General features: G+C 37.3%; 1 protein-coding gene across 10 annotated transcripts in view; it reads right to left on the reverse strand.

The window, feature by feature from the left end:
- The window catches only part of ROBO1 (roundabout guidance receptor 1), a 1,209,462-nt gene that overhangs the window by 14,192 nt on the left and 1,178,775 nt on the right, over positions 1-16,495 (reverse strand). For all 10 annotated transcript variants that reach the window (XM_019661598.1, XM_019661595.1, XM_019661596.1 and 7 more), the window contains 3 exons: positions 14,049-14,297; positions 4,486-4,892; positions 1,333-1,485 (listed from right to left, as the gene is read on the reverse strand). In XM_019661598.1, the coding sequence (XP_019517143.1) occupies positions 1,333-1,485; positions 4,486-4,892; positions 14,049-14,297 (809 nt within the window). The remainder of the gene's footprint in view (positions 1-1,332; positions 1,486-4,485; positions 4,893-14,048; positions 14,298-16,495) is intronic.

Consider the following 16,495-nt stretch of genomic DNA (forward strand, 5'->3'; position numbering starts at 1 on the left):
AGCTATAAAACTTGTAAAATGCCATTACAGGGGTCCCATAAATGTAAAACTGCCGATAGAGTTTGGGGATTTACACCTAGCATTTGTCCTTTTACAGAGGCAAGCATGCACAAAGCCACTGCAATAACCCTTCAAAATCAGATAATATTCTGACAGCTCAGTTTCACTGACAAAAGAGTCCTGGGCAGAAGCCAGGGGGCCCAGGTGCGCTGTGTCATGCCAGTATTTAATGCAGTCTCATATCAGATAGATGCTAGGGAGAGAAAATACTCCGAATAAAGTATAGATAATGGCATGGACAGCCACTCATGGCAAAATTACCTGTGCTCACCACGCTGTGAGCTTTGGATTAAATTTTTCTGTCAAGTGGCAGGAATCACAGGGAGAAGTGCCTCAGAAAACCCTGCTTGTAACCCTGGATAAGGATCTATAATATTAGGCTTTCATATGATAATGGCAAAGGATGCCCTTTTTGAAAAATTGCTGACTGGTAATGAAAGTCCTAATCAGATTGCGGTTGGGGAGGACCAGGCGGTAGGGAACGCTGCCTGTGACACCCTTCTTCCCCCGCCCCTTTAGCAAATTTAGCCAAGTTGACAAGATGGGTGAGTCTGAAAGAATTTATCTCACATGAATTTCCCACAAAGCCCTTGGGGTTGTTTTCTAAAACGAGAAGGTGGCGGTTTAATAAACGCTGGGCCACCTGAGGCACTTTCATTAAAGGCTTTCTTTAGACCACATCACAATGTTTGCATTATTCTCCTGGGCTCCCTTGAGAATACACGCCTTACCTCTTCAGAGAGAGTTGATACTGTATGTGGAGGCATGAAGAGAGAAGACTGGGTTTGCCTCTTCGTGCACACCACAAGCGTTTGTAATGTCACTACATTAGAATTAATATTAGAATTAATATTCTAATATGTTAGAATTAATATTCATATGAGTTTATTGTCTTCTACTTGCATGCAAAATTCCACAGGAGAAAAACAAGGAGGACACCGGAAGATTTATCAGTGGATCTGATGAACATTGATTCCAGGCCATTACTTTCACTACAAGAATGTCTATTTGTTTGAAATTATAAAATAACCTTTTAAAAATATTAAAAGCATACATTGGGCTAGTTTCTTAAATAACCAACTTATTAGAAAACTGCAAGGACTAGAGATGCCAGGCGAGATATGGAAGTCGATCAATCCTATAAGTAATACGGGGCTTCCTGTGAATGAAGTTTAATGTAATTTCTATTGTCAGTGGACACATTTGCTAGTCATGGAGAACCAGGGTGAATCGGCGAATTCATAGGTGTTTTCGTCGTTTCAATGGACTTACCATCTGTGTAGGCTTCTCTGCGCAGATGTCCTGGTGGGTGTTTTTGCTTCTTGGCTGGTCTGGTCTTCTGCATTACAGCAGCGCTCATGTTGCTATCTGTAGAGACAGGACTCGTAGGTCGAGGGCACTGGGATGCGTGAAAGTGTCGACGGCCTAAGGGGGGAAAATCAGAGCCCAACACATCAATAAATTTCAGTTATAATAGTAATAATAAAAATAAACATGAAAACTAGAAACATCCCTGATATAAAAAAAAAGTTGACATAAACAATTGTAGGAAATAATAAGCTTTTTGTCACTCTGCTTGAGCTATCCAGAGGAAAGAAACACTCTAGAAGCATTTTTCAGACTTTCTCTCTCTCTCTCTCTTTTTTTTTTAATACAATATGTTACCCTGTTAAAGTTTATGATAGCTATTTATTAAAGAAAAGCATTCCAACTATTTTTGCAATAAACTCCACTAAAGTTATTGTTAAATAAAAATATTATTTAAATTTTTGCATAATATAGACAATGTCACTTTCTCAAGAGGAATAGCTAGAGTCCCTAAGAAATTCAGGTTGGGAGAATGAATGGTACTAATTACATCTTCTATTTTAATTAAATACATGTTTATGTTATTCTTTGAAGGCATATTCCTAATATCTTAATATAGTCTCAAGTATTTTCTCTTAAGGTAGGCCTGAAATCAGGCTAGCTCAAGAATTTAGATATGCCAAAAATTACTTACACCACTTTTCTATTATAATATAGATATTTGCTGGTTCTGGATATTTAAAGTGACACCTCCAGAGATCTGTTTTTCGATGGTGGCAGAGATATGTTTTGATTACAGGCATACCTCAGAGATATTGTCGGTTTGGTTCCAGACCACCACAATAAAGCAAATATCACAATAATGGGAGTCGTAATCTTTTTGCCAGTGGAGGGCCTTGTGTTCAGTTTACAAAAAATGCAACATCTGCAAATCTCAAATAAAGCAAAGCACAAAACAAAGTATGCCTGTATTTGGTTTTGGAAGAACAGTATTCACATGTACCAGTGACAACTAAATTCTCTAATCAGATAAGGCTCTCTGGGTGTCTTACAGAGATCATTTTACAGTGGCACCACATATTTAATCCCTAATGACAATGGAGATCTACTACTGGTCCTATACTTGACCTTCATTCTTTTGGTTTTCTAGAAATTTCAGAGACAGAAATCCAGAACTTTCTGTTCTTCCAAAAGAAACTTCAAACAGACCTAGACAACACGTCTTTTGGCTACAAACAAGAGAATCCACTTACACTGAAGTCAACACATTTAAGATGCTAACTGAAGCATATTAAATAATAGACATTAATGCGGCCAAGTGAGAAGCAATGTGATAGGATTATTCATTCATATTAACTTCAAGTCATATGATAAGCAGCACCCTTTCCTGAAAAGAACATTTTAATAGGCAGAGGCCAATGCATGTTTAGTTCATTATAATTATGTGGCAAACTAAAACTAGAAGTGCTATACTAAATTACAATACAATAAAATATTAAACCAAACTCTCTTTAGCTATGATGGACACTATTACAATTAAAGTTACATATCCATGAAAAGAGAGAATTAGGGCTGAGACTGAACCCATTATTCATTCTATGGTATAAGGCCATCTACTACTCATAGACCCTGAGGCATGTGGTCGTTTACAGATGAATTTTCAATGTTATTTCCATGTTTTGTTGATTTAATGAACTGAAACACACCCTAATGCAATCTGAAAGCAGTAGTTTGAGATGCTTAATTTCACTTTTTTTTTTTACAGAAGACTAAAAAAATCTTAAAAAGGAGAAACAAAAGCTATATATAAAGTTAGATGTCATTTATTTATTAGGAAAGATAGGTAGTTTTGCATACGTATTTTATTACAAGTACATTCAGCAGCTACTGTGGTGGTGGGGGGGTGGATTTGGTTGAATATAATAAAATGTAGGCCTGGCTGAAATAAATATACATTCTATAATAATAGGTTGAGAGATATCAGACATTTTTCCTGTAACACATTCTTGATAAATAACATGCAGAAATAATTTTTATATGAGTTAAATTTTCTTTTAATATATTGTACAGTGATAAAAAATAATAACCGATTCAATATCTGAAGAGAACATGGAAAACTACCAATGTGATAGTTATTATTATACTAAGAAAAACAACAAAAAAGCAATTATTGATTTTTTTTTGATAGACTTTTCTTTCTCAGAAATTTATCTTTCTTGCTGGCCGTATTATTTTACTCTTTGTATTTCTTGGCTACCAGAAATACACACATAACATGTATATGAATGTATATATTCCATTCTATAGAAATGAAAATCATGTGATAAATGTGTGATTTAAATTTAAATTATTTTCTTTCTCATACTATTTACTTTCTAAACATGGTTGGGAGTAGGAGATAAGCAAAAAAGCAAAAATGGGTTGAAACATAAGAATGGATTTATGGTAATTAAAAACAGGCTACTGGCAATGAAAAGGGGAAATAGAAAATATATATGATCATTTAGATTAACTTGCTCTCCAAATTATTAGATTAACAATGTTTACTTTAAGTACAGAACATATTTATGCTTTGAAATATATGTATATTACAAACATCTTTATATCTTCCCAATTACATTAATATTCTAATTGAGAGGACATGAAGAGAATGGGGATGAAAGAGAAACAGCCCAGTCTCCAATGGCTGAGTGTCCTCACTTGATTTTAATCTATTTCTCTGAGAGAATTTCGAATTAAATGGGATAAGAGAACTACCATGATACATTTTATTTTGATGATATAACACAAACCTTATATAATTGATAGTATGTATACCTCAAGGGATTACATATATGTACTTGTTATGTTATCTTAAAAATTAAGATTTTTAAGGTAGCTTCTCTCACATCATATATGATTTATTAAATACAAATAAAATGAAAGATTTAAAAAAATTCCTTGTCAAGAAAAAGGGAATAAACAAACTATGTCATATTCTTGGACCTTGGTTTCCTTATGGGGAAAAAAAACAAGAGTTGCATTTCACATAGGACATATGATGATAGGAGCGAATCAGCGGCTGGCATATACGCATCGTGTTTTCTTTTTCAGGTCAGTGAAAAGCGTATGACTTACCAGCAGCATCCTGCATTTGACGTCGTGCCACTTTGAGACCAGCATACTCTGCTGCTGCAGCAACCGCCTGGGCAAAGTCGGCATCAGTGAAGAAAGAGCCGTCAGAAGAGCTAACGCTGGAGCGCCCACTGGAAATGTTGTCCTCCTCCGAGGCCGAGCCCCAGCCATTGATCATGGATCCAGTGACAGAGCTCTCCAGGTCCCCCACACTGGAAGCAGGGGTCTGCTCAAGCCCGCGTAACAAAAGCCTTCTTGTCTGCATCTTCGCCACTTCCATGTCAGCTTCATCTTCTTCCTCTTCGGGTGCATCCGTATCCATATCTGAGACGAGGGGTCCTGAAATGTAGCCATAGGTATGTGGTGGGGAAATCGGCCGTGGAGGTGGAGGGGGGCTCACAGGCTGCCGTCTGCAGGAAGACAAATAAATGCGTATGACTCAGCTCACAAAAGGATAAATTAACCAAGAAATTCACAATGCACTGATTGAAACTTTGCTTCCACATATCTAATTTATTCAGAAAAACAAACAAACAAACTGGAAATCAAAGTATGTCTAAGTTTTGTTTTGAGTTATAAGAAATTTACCTCAAAACCAGAGGCACTTTTAACCCAACTGGGCTACCTTTGGATTCAAGTTAAATAGAAATATAGTCAGCTACTTATAAGTCTTCTTATGTCTTATCATTTGGATTATGTTCAGCTCAAAAAGGGGAAGTAACACTTATTTTGACATTGGGGCCTATGTATCTATCCTAAAGTGTATTGGATATTATTGACAGCGTATTATTACCAAAGGCGACAGAGAGTCCTCAAACAGATTGTTCCATAAACATATGGACATGCTACTTTCCCTTTCCTTCACTGCCACTCCTACCATGGTAAAAAAATACTCATTCATTTTGACTATGGAGCTATTACAATTTCACAGCATTAAAAAATTATACATTCAGCATATGACTAAAAGCTATGAGAGCTAAGAGCAACATGTCTCTGCATTACAAGTTTCACTAAAGGTTATCAGCTACTTTCAAATCTATCACTATTGCCATTATTCCATCTATTTTTCAACAGAATGCTTAAAGCTCAGGACAAAATAAGGCAGTATCCCACAATTTAAGTTCACAGAGTTACCAATAACTGGTTTCAACCATCTTGCCAGAGACCTGGAGAACAACTTAGTTAAAAGCAATCCTTTTACTACCATCCAACACCATCACCCATATTGATGTAAGATGACTAAGACAGGCTTTAATGAAAAGTAAGGTTTATGGGCCAACCAAGTGGCACGCTGGTTAGGAGCTGGCTTGGGATGCCAGCTCTGAGCAGCAGGGTCCCGGTTCGGATACCACATGAGGGCCACTGACACTGCCCTCTACAGCTAAGATGGTGAACAGCAGCTCAACCTGGAGCTGGGCTGCCGAGAGTCGCTGGAGACGGCATAGGCTGCAGTGGGCTGCCATAAGCTACCGTGAGTGGTTGGCAACCGGCGTGAGCTTCCAAGAGCCGCCGTGAGCGGCCATCCAGTGGCCAGCAAGCGACTGCCTCACCCGGGAAGAGCGCAATGATAATACCAACATGGGCCAGTGAAGCAACATCCTCCACAACTAGACTGAAGAACAAAAGGGCAGCAACTTGTCTGTTCCCCTTCCCCAACTCCCCAATAAAATCTTTAAAAAAAAAAGAGAAAGGTTTATAGAAAGAAATTATTCTCAAGGGAGGAGAATGCCAAGAGATTAACACTTAAATTACGAAAAGTGCCTGAAAAACAGAAACAGATATAGTGACTTCTAGTGGGAGGACTGCTTAGTGACTTGCTCCACAGTCCCAGTGTTCTCTAAGGTTAAATAGATGACATGAATGGTAACATCATTTGGAAGGGCCACAACACCACCTCGTCAAATTCTGTGCTCCTGAGAAGAAAAGAGAGAGGATAGATTTCACACAAGCCTGACAACCTGGGCACTAGTATTGAAGGGTGGATGAGATTAGGACCTAGTGTCATCTGGTGACCTTCATGGCTTGGGAAACTAAGAGAGATATGAACGCCGCTGACTGGCAGTCCACCTGAAGTTGTGGCTCAATTGTTCAGGGACTACAGATGCCTAGAGATGCTGCCCAGGGCTGTGTCCTTTAGCAGTGGAGAACTTGGTGCCAGCCCTCTCCCCTCATCATCCTATGATACTCATAGAGCAAGGTGAGATACAATAATCATTAGTGCTAACCAAGGAAGGCTAGACCCTCATGCAATCTGCTTTTTTCTGTTCCCTCTTCCTTGCCTAAGCACTTACAGCAATGCGCCTGGAGGAGGGAGGAGGAAGGAAATGGTTAAAAGCAGAACCTGCCTCTTTTTTACTCCACACCAACATATCCACAGACAGGTGCAATCTGAAAGGATGCCTGAAAGTGCACAATTAAAGTTTTAAAATGAACAAGACTGGGTCTTAAATTAAAAGAAAGCATGAAAAAAAAAACAATACAGGGTCAGGTCAAGACTTAACTAAGGGACATATTGTAAGAGAAAAAGGGAAGTTCAATATGGTACAATTTTAACGGTGCAATGGCAGATGTCCAAAGAAAAACATTTGTGCTTTTTATCCCAATGAATTGAGACACTTCAATAAACATGTATTATTAACACAAATGGAAAAGCTTTAACAGTAAATGATTAAAATACTATAATTAACTTATTATTTAAGTACCTACTTTGTAACTAGATCTATTTTACAATGTTAACTCATTTGATTCTCACAACGTTTCAAGGTATTTCTTTCATTATTTTACAGATGAGGATATTAAAATTCAGAGAAATTAGGGTCCTTACCAAAGTGCACACAGCTAGTATGTATCAAGTTTAGAAGTTGATCTCGTATTTCATTTTCAAGGTCATGACCTTACTTCTAGGAATGATGTTATTACATATATATTCATGCACATATGTATATACACATACATACACATATATGTAATATATACACACACTTTTGTGTGTGTATATATATATATATATACACAGGTATGTATATATACATGTGTGTGTATGTGTATATATATATATATATATACATATATATAGGCATATAGTTTTTTAAATATTGTGTTATAAATTTTTATTTGTGGGTGGTTTCTAGTGCATCTGTGTGTGGCACTAGAAGAAATATGAAAAATGTGCCAAAGCTGAAATTATTTACGAGATTAAAATAGATAATTGTTTCAATATGGAGTGTGTTAAACACATAGAAGAAAAACCTTTGTTTAATTTAAATTGTAATAAAATACCATCTTAAAAGTCAATTTACAGTCTTTGTCAGCGTGCACATCTAAAATACCACAAAAAGTTCTCTTTTTAGAGACATGTAAGACTATTGCACAAAACGGACTATTTTGACCATCAGTAAGGGGATGCAGAACAACCAACTTCACTATGAAAGGATGCCAGCATTGTTGTATTTGGATTAATTCACATTCTGTAGAGTAAAAACATCTTCCTGTTAAACAAGGGCTGGCTTTTAACTATTACCACCCTGTGCAAATGCTTTAGAAAGACAGAAAAATTCATTCAAACCATCTGTAAATAAGGCAAGCCCAGGAAATGTGTGATAAACACGTACAGTTTGAAATATGTAATATATTCTATTTGAAAACAAAAAGCTATTTCAAGATGCTACACTCAAGTGGGACTTGCCATAAATGAACCTCCACCTTCTAGATTTTTCCCTGAGGGGTTTCAATATTTTTTGAAATAATGTACAAGTACACAACTAAGAATCACAACACTCTAGGTTCCTGTGAAAATGATGTCTTCATAAATATGTTCAAGAAAAGAAGGAAACGGTGCCATTAATTTATGAAAGCAGGTGTTTATTATAGTTCATCACATATCTTTTACCAGGCAAAAGACAAAAGGGGGAGTATGCATACCTTTGAAAATTTTTTCTGAAACTGGTGTAGCTTCAATATTTTATATAATTAACCATAACCTAGTTTGTAAATAAATAGACTAGGTATTTTATTTCCCTTTGCCTTTTTGCTTTTTTTCCCCCTTCCAACTATAGCATGCTCAATTTGTCTATATTAATTAAATATCAGTAATTTTCCTATTACCTACATGAAAATAACTTTTACTTTTCAAGAGTTTGTTGTTGTTTTTTTAAGATTTTTATTGGGGAATTGGTGGAGGGGAACGGTGTTGGGGAATTGGGGAAAGGTACCAGCCAAGTTGTTGTTCTTCAGTCTTCGTTGTGCAGGGCGCCAGTCGCCATCTGGCTTCCTGGCGGCAGCTCGTGTTCTCTAAGCTCAAGGTGCTGTGTTCAATCTTAGTTCCGGGTGGGTGTAGCTACCATCCCATGCGGGAGTCGAACCAGCAACCTTGTTGTTAAGAGTGCACGCTGTATCCACTGAGCCATCTGGGCGGCAGCTTAACTCAAGGTACCAAGTTCAGTCTTAGTTGCGGGTGGGTGTAGCCCACCATTCGAACAAGCAATCTTGTTGTAACACCAGCTGAGCCATCCTGTCACCTGTTGGCAGCTCAGTAACAGCTCAGCTTGGGTGCAGCATCACTGGTTCATGTGGGAATCGAACCGGCAGCCCTGTTGCTCGGAGCTCACGCCCTTAAGCCAACTCTTAACCAATTGAGCCACTCGGCCAGCCCAGTAGTTGTTTTTTTTTTAATATCAGCTACAGGAAACTCAATAAAACCAGACACTTTTTAAAACAATTATGTAAATAAGTTTAATTACATTATTTTCATAGTTATTGTCTGAAAGAGATAAGAAAGCTTCCTATTATGTTGGTCACCTACTTTATCTAGATTTAGACAAACATAGAATATCCTAGAAGCTCATTAGAATGCCAAAATTGCACTATCCATAACGCAAGTCTGAAATATTTATCTAATTAAATATTACAGTGTTATAATGATCTTAGTTCTATTTCTTATTAATATAAATCACACTATTTATATACATCCCTAATCAATAAACATCCTGAATGCTTTCCTGGGATCAGAACCTGCCAATCCCCCATCGAAAGAGAGAATTTAGTTCTACATTCCTGAATCCTGGTGGGCCCTGTGAGTATTCTGACCATTAGAATGTAGCAGAAGTGAGACAATGTTAGAAATTCAGCTAAATCTATATGTTCCTTGCCTGAAGGTACTTATAGTCCAGTGGAGGAGACAGACAATTCATTAAATATACAATGATAATACAGTGTTCGCAAAGTTCCATGATAGAGCATGTCTAAGGTATTGTGGGAACACACAACAATTTGGTCCTGTTTCAGAGTTGGGACATCAGGGAAAGATTCTGTGGAGAGTATCTGCCATTTAATCTTGGATCTAAAGGATACATAAACGTTAGCTCCAAAATAGAGAGGGGATAATGGTGTTCCAGGAAGATGGGACGGCACACGGAAAGACAACAAGGTGGGTGAGAGCACTGGTCATTCCAGGAACTGGAAGAAACTTAAGAGTGAAGGCAACTGGAACAGTGAGGAGGGGAGTGGCATTGGATGAGGATGAGAAGGCACGCAGAGGGGAGATCACAAAGGACCTTGATTGCTACAGGAAGGAATCTTGCCTTTATTCTAAGAGAAATAAAAAGCTATTGAGAAATTTTAAGCAATTTGGAGACTTGATCAGTGTTGCATTTTAGGAAAATGTCTCTGTACAGTCTGTAGCAGGAGGAATAGATTGAAGAAGGGGCAAGGCTAAAGGCAACAAGCCCACTTATGGACCATTACAGAAATGCAGGCAGAGAAAATGGCCATCAGAAGTAGGAAAGTGCCTTTATGACTGGAGATACGTGTATCACTCTCAGTGATATTAAGCAGTAAAAATCTGTAGCAGCAAGTGCTTGGATATAAAGATCTGATGCTCTAAAATGAAATCTGTAGAGAAATAGCTATCTATTTTTAATGATTGGGGAATGGCAGGATGATGAGAAACATATTGGTCATCTACCAATAGAGCAGCCATTCAAATAGGAGAAGGCTTTGAGAAGACATTTCACTCAAGGACTTAACTAGACATGGAAATTATAGCATTGTATATAGCGTCAAAGAGGTAGGCATGATTTAATGTCCAACATTAAGGAAGTGTTTAAATAAATTACAGTACACATTTGTTCAACATGTGTATCTAAGTAAAAAACTATTGACATTGAAAAATAGACTGCTCAGCAAAAAGAACAGCTTATAAATTAACTTTGGCATATCACAATGTCAAAGCAACATAAGTATGTATAGAGATGAACTGAAAAGATCTTTACTGAGGTCTTAACAGTGACTATTTCTGACTACACAGATTCTGGTATTTTTATATTTTCATTTTGTGTATCTTTAGTGTCAAAAATTTCTATATAACCACATTGATTATATCTTCATCACAAAAGAGCAGCAACAGCTTTGTGTTTAATGAACTTTTATCTACTTTTTATTAGTGCCCAGTGTTATTTTCAGCAATAATCCTGGAAATAAAATTCTTAGTACCTTTATAGACTGAAAAACATACATTTTTTAAAAGGCTGAATTGAGACAAACAAGATTTAAAGTGCAGGTACCCAATGCATTTCCCCAGTTGTAGATGTCCACATTGAGCTCATACAAGTATTCATCCCCCTAAAACAGTAGAGGTAGGTCGACTCCAAAATTCTCCTGTAGTATCAGATTCCTTTAATCAAATACTTACTGAAGAAAGCTTTGTGGAACTCAACAGCATGAGTAAAACATGAGATCTGACCTCAAAGGGCTTTTACCTTAAATATGGAAACAGACATACAAATAAGCAAATGCTAATTAAACCTAAAAACTAATTAGTTCGATAGCAGGGCTGAGAATGGACCATTGTGAAGACTAAAGAAAAGGATTGGTTGATTTTGCCAGGCAACCAGAAGGAAGTTTCACAGAGCGGGGACATTTGAAAAGGACTTAGAAAGAAGATGAGAAGTGCTTGCCAGGCAATCAAAGAAATAGCATATGCAAGACACATGTGCTTAGTGAGGACCCTAAGGAAATTGAGCATTTTGGTGATGGCCACAGAGGAAAAAGTAGCCTTTACCTCCCGCTAGCTCCAGAGCAGTCCTCTGTGGGCCGGGAAGTGGCACTGCGGACCTGGATGTTGGTGACTTTAAGGCAAATTCAAGGAATTTCAGCCAGACCAATTAGAAAAGTGAAGTGTGGAGAAATTGGGAGGGAGGGAGGAAGTAAAAGGGGAAGAATTGTGAAAGGCTTTTATTACTGGGCTAAACAGTAAAATTTGACTCTGAATGGGGAATAACATTACAAGGTTTGTATGTAAAGAACTATAATGTGGACAGTAGACCAAAAAAGGGAGAGAGAAGAAAAGTGAAGATCAGTTTAGGGATATGGCAGTACAGACTGATGGCCTGCCCTAGAAGCTGTAAGAATAGCAAATGAAGAAAATCACAAGGTATTTTGGAGTTTGAGTTGAAGGGACTTGGTGAATAGTTTAATTTGAGAATGGTAGGGAGACAACAGAAAAAAATTAAACAGTAGGATAACTAAGCTGATTTCAAAATGAGAAAGTTTTTAAAAAATAACTTTGACGATTCCTTTGGCTATTTTATTTTTAATAGATTGGTCAGGTAAAAAAGGATTCATAATTCTACATAAGATAGCCAACAAAAGAGGAGAAAGAACACATTTGAAAGGTCAAGTGTAAAGACAAAGAATTTGGTTTTGGACATGTGTAATCTAAGATGTCCAAGTGAAAATATCATAGCGCTCAATACAAAGGGCTGGGATGGCTAAATGAATTTGAAAACCATCAGAATATAAGTAATAGCTGAACCAAATAATGGAGTGATAGCATAAGGGTGAGCACAGTAGGGAATTAATATTTGTTGAATATTTACCCTGCTTCAGGTACTTTACGCACATTGTCTCATTTGATTCTCACAACAGCTTCTAAAAATTATCATCGCTGCAGAAAGCTTACATCTGCTAAAGACTGAGAAGCCTTTAGATTGACCTTTAGGAGGTTACTTTCAGTAGACCGATGGAAGCAAAATGGTAGAAGCCAGAATGCAGTGGGCTGAGGTGTGAATGGGAATTAGGTAGAAAGAAGTGGTTAAACAACCCTAAGGAATAGAAGGGAAAGAGAGCATGATAACTAGAAGGGGAAGCTAAGGAAAGTTTAGAGAATAGTAGGGTTCATAGAGAAGATCAAGGATTGAATGAAGCGGAGGAGCTAGAAAGTTAAGACAGATCAAGGTAAACCAATTTTTGATTGTTTTTGAGCAAGGTGGAGAGGATGACATAAAGGAACTCAACAGATGTTAAGAAGAAGATATTGGGTACTACTTGTAACACAGAAAGGAATGGTGGAAAAATAGGTAATTCGAGAGAATGAAGGAAGAATCCTAAGGTATTTCAGAGCTAACAGAGCTTACTAGCCTCTCATTTGCCTTGAATAAGAAAGGTGGAGATGGTCTGTGACCTTAACAGGGAAAATAGATGCCTTATTTGTTCTCAATTTGCGTGAAGTTCCATGGGTTAATGATATTCAACTTAAATGTATCACCACCCAACTTCCCTCTCTGTCTAGTAGAGAAGGTTTAGCTACTTCCTTCATTTTAGAAAATGATTCAAATTTGGTAATAACCTCTTACTGATAGAATAGCTAATAAGCATTGCAAGTTCTATTTTAATCGACAGAATTCATGCAGCAGAAACCAGAATTTGCTATTCATTCAAGAATATTGAAGGGAGATTTTCTGAGGCAAATAACGTACTTAGTTTTGAATGATATTAGGAATACAGGAAGTTATATATATGTTTACATACATGCACACACACATACACAATGTGTTAAGTGCAATAAAATAGTACAAACAAAATCATCAACAATAAGAAAAGAGCTAAGATGATGTAGTAATAGCTTTCATGTGGTAGAAATGACAAGTGAAGTATTTGTATATAACAGAAATGTACTGGTTGACAATGCTAAATACAGGTTAAAATAAGTTTAAGACACACACACACACACACACACACACACACACACACACATTATTTAGTAACTTGAGCAAAAGGACTCCAACCTAATATGTCAATCAGAGTAAAGGGACCTGGAGTCAACACAAAATGAATATGCCAAACTCATTCTTCTGCAACATTACAGCTATAAGGGAACAGATCATTCAGCTGACTTAATTTAAAAAGACAGGGGAAAATCTATTTTCCACAGACCAAATACATAAAAAAAAAAAAATACAAAAACACCTGCCATCCATAAAGTTTACAAGATTAGCAAACCATATATTTACTACATAATCTCCAAGTGTTTATAAACGTAATTATCATAAGTGGGTGAGTATTAATGCACATTATTTTATGGTTACAAGTTCACGAGGGTCAATTAATTGAATGTTCTGGTCAATAATATTCCTGGATATGTTAATTATTGGAGCTTACTGTGCGCTGATACTGGGAAAAAAAGGCTCATGTGAGATAAAAATGAATTTATGTAATAGCATTCTTCTATGCATGCTACTTAGGAGTAGAAATGATCTAATCTGAGCAAAGAAGCCTCGTGACAACGGTACCTCCGGTCAGGCTGGTGCGGCACGTGGCCGATCTCCTCTGGGCAGTCCTGCAACATGGGCTGGAGTTCCTCCTGTGGCGAGGGGGTTAGAGTGGCAGTGGACTGATGGCTGTAAGACACGGCGGCTGGAGAAGAGGCTGCTCCCCGGACCGGGGGCGTGGGGCCTCGTTCATCTTCCTCCTCTTCTAGTTCGTCTTGTTGCAAATACATCCTGGCTGGTGGCACTGGACATGGCATTTCTTGGTCATAGCTAAAACAGTTTATAAGGGCACTTAGACTTCATTCAGGGTATTCAAACTATTTGTATATAGTTAAAGGAATGTCAGCTTTGAACTGTTTTTTAGATGTAAATGTCCTGGGCCACCTTAATGAGGTCTTGTTAAAAAAAATTATTCATCATTACAAAGGTTTGTGAATGGTTATGTGTAATATCATTTTTTTCTCTGAAGGATTACAATTTACATTGGCCTTTTATAGGCTCTGAGAAGTCATGCAATAAAAAAAAAATCTATTTAATGTAGTTTAATTTAGTAATTCCGAAATGTGTTTGCTATATTCTATCCTTCCTACTCAACATAATCTCTAAAGGACAACTCAAGGATGGCCTTGCAGATGACCCAAAGATGATATGCTAACCTCTGAAAAAAGAAAAGACTCCTGAAAATCCTTTCAGAGGGAAATATATGGGAGACCTACTTATTTATTTAACCCAAAACAACCTACTTTTCCTTTGAAATTATCATAGGTCAACTGTTTCTTTAGCTGAGCCCAACATGAAGCACTTGGGTTGCATTTAGGATGATGAATGTAAAACACAATAAAATAATAATGAATAAAATGCCCCCACTCCTCCTCTACTGAAGCTCTAGATGGATCTGGAAAACATTCATGCCTTTCTCTTTTTTCATCCCAGTCATATGGTTATTGACTAGCATGGCAGTGATTTACTGCATTATACAGACTGTGTTCTCGTTGCCCTTCTCTCTAGTTCATTCTTTGCCACTTGCCTTGTTTACTTGACCTCAGGACAGTTGAGGCTCATGTAACATGCTTTTTCTGTATCTTTTACTTTAGTTTTACATTACTAATCCTATTATCATGTTTCCTGTATCAACAAATAACATAGCAATTTGCTCACTCATCTAAACTAGAAATCTTGCAGTCATCTTTGAATTATTTCTCTCTCTTCTACCTCACACTGCTCCCCAGCTCAGCTCTGGTCTATCTCTAAAAATTGTTTAGCATCTATTCCCCTTTTTAAATCTGTTGTATGTGCTACTGCAATAACATTTTAATCAATCTCTTTGCCTCCAGCCACTCTTTCTTCATCCTCACATTGCTTCCAAAATTACTTTATTATAATACACATCACTCCCAGGTCATTCATTTGCTCCGAAGTAATAAATGCCTCTCATCGCCTAGAGAATAAAATGTAAGTGCCTAAACAAAACATTCAAGCGTTTGCATAGTCTGGCTTATATATGCCTTCCCAGCTTCCTCTCACTCCCTACCATTTGTTTCATGTTAGTTCACCGGGGAGGCCACATCTTTGTGTGGTCCCCATGTCCATAAAACCCCTTCTCTTCACTGAGAACCTTCTCATTTGTCAGGGTCAAGAACAAAAGCCAGCCGACCAAGAAACCTCCATTCTTCCCAGTTAGATTCAGTCTTTCCCTTTGAGACATAGTTGTATCTCCTGTTGTTGTTTTTATTTTTTGTTTGTTTGGGATTTTTTGGTGGACTAAAATATCAATAAATGTTATCATAGCTTAGAAAATGAATTTTTAAAAGTACAATCTTCATTATTTGCAGATTCTATATTTGCAAATTTATCTACTTGCTTAAATTTATCTGTAACCCCAAAGTCAATACTAGTGGCACTTTCATGGTCATTTAATAGACATGTGCAGACAGGTGAAAAATTTGAGCCACCTTATGAGCACAATACTAGCAGGGGTCAAACAAGGTGACACTCCGCCTCCTTGTTTCAGCTTTTATACTGTAAACAAGTGTCCTTTTCATGGTCTATATAGTGCCACATGGTTCTCTCGCTCTCTCTCTCTTTTTCTTTATATTGGTGACTTTCCTGTTTAGAAGGGCCTGGAAGTGTAGGACCTTAGTGCTGTCTAGTGTTTCTAAGGGCAAAAAGCTGTTATATGCCTTAACGAAGAAAATGTGTATATTAGATAAGCTTTGTTCTGGAATGACTTACAGTGCTGCTGGCTGTGAGTTCAAGGTTAATGGGTCAGCAATACTTACTAAATATGGTGTCTTTAAACAAAACACATGTAAAACAAGGTTATATTTGGATCAGTTGACAAAAATATGACCAGAGGCTTATAGGAACCTAGTCCTATATTTCTCCTAGAAGCAATGGCTCAATATTCACTAATTAAGTAATTAGACAATAAAAGTCCAGAGGCTTTGACTTCTGGCATAGTTAGAACT

The sequence above is a fragment of the Hipposideros armiger genome, unplaced genomic scaffold, assembly GCF_001890085.2.
Source record: "Hipposideros armiger isolate ML-2016 unplaced genomic scaffold, ASM189008v1 scaffold_355, whole genome shotgun sequence".
Classification (NCBI taxonomy): domain Eukaryota; kingdom Metazoa; phylum Chordata; class Mammalia; order Chiroptera; family Hipposideridae; genus Hipposideros; species Hipposideros armiger.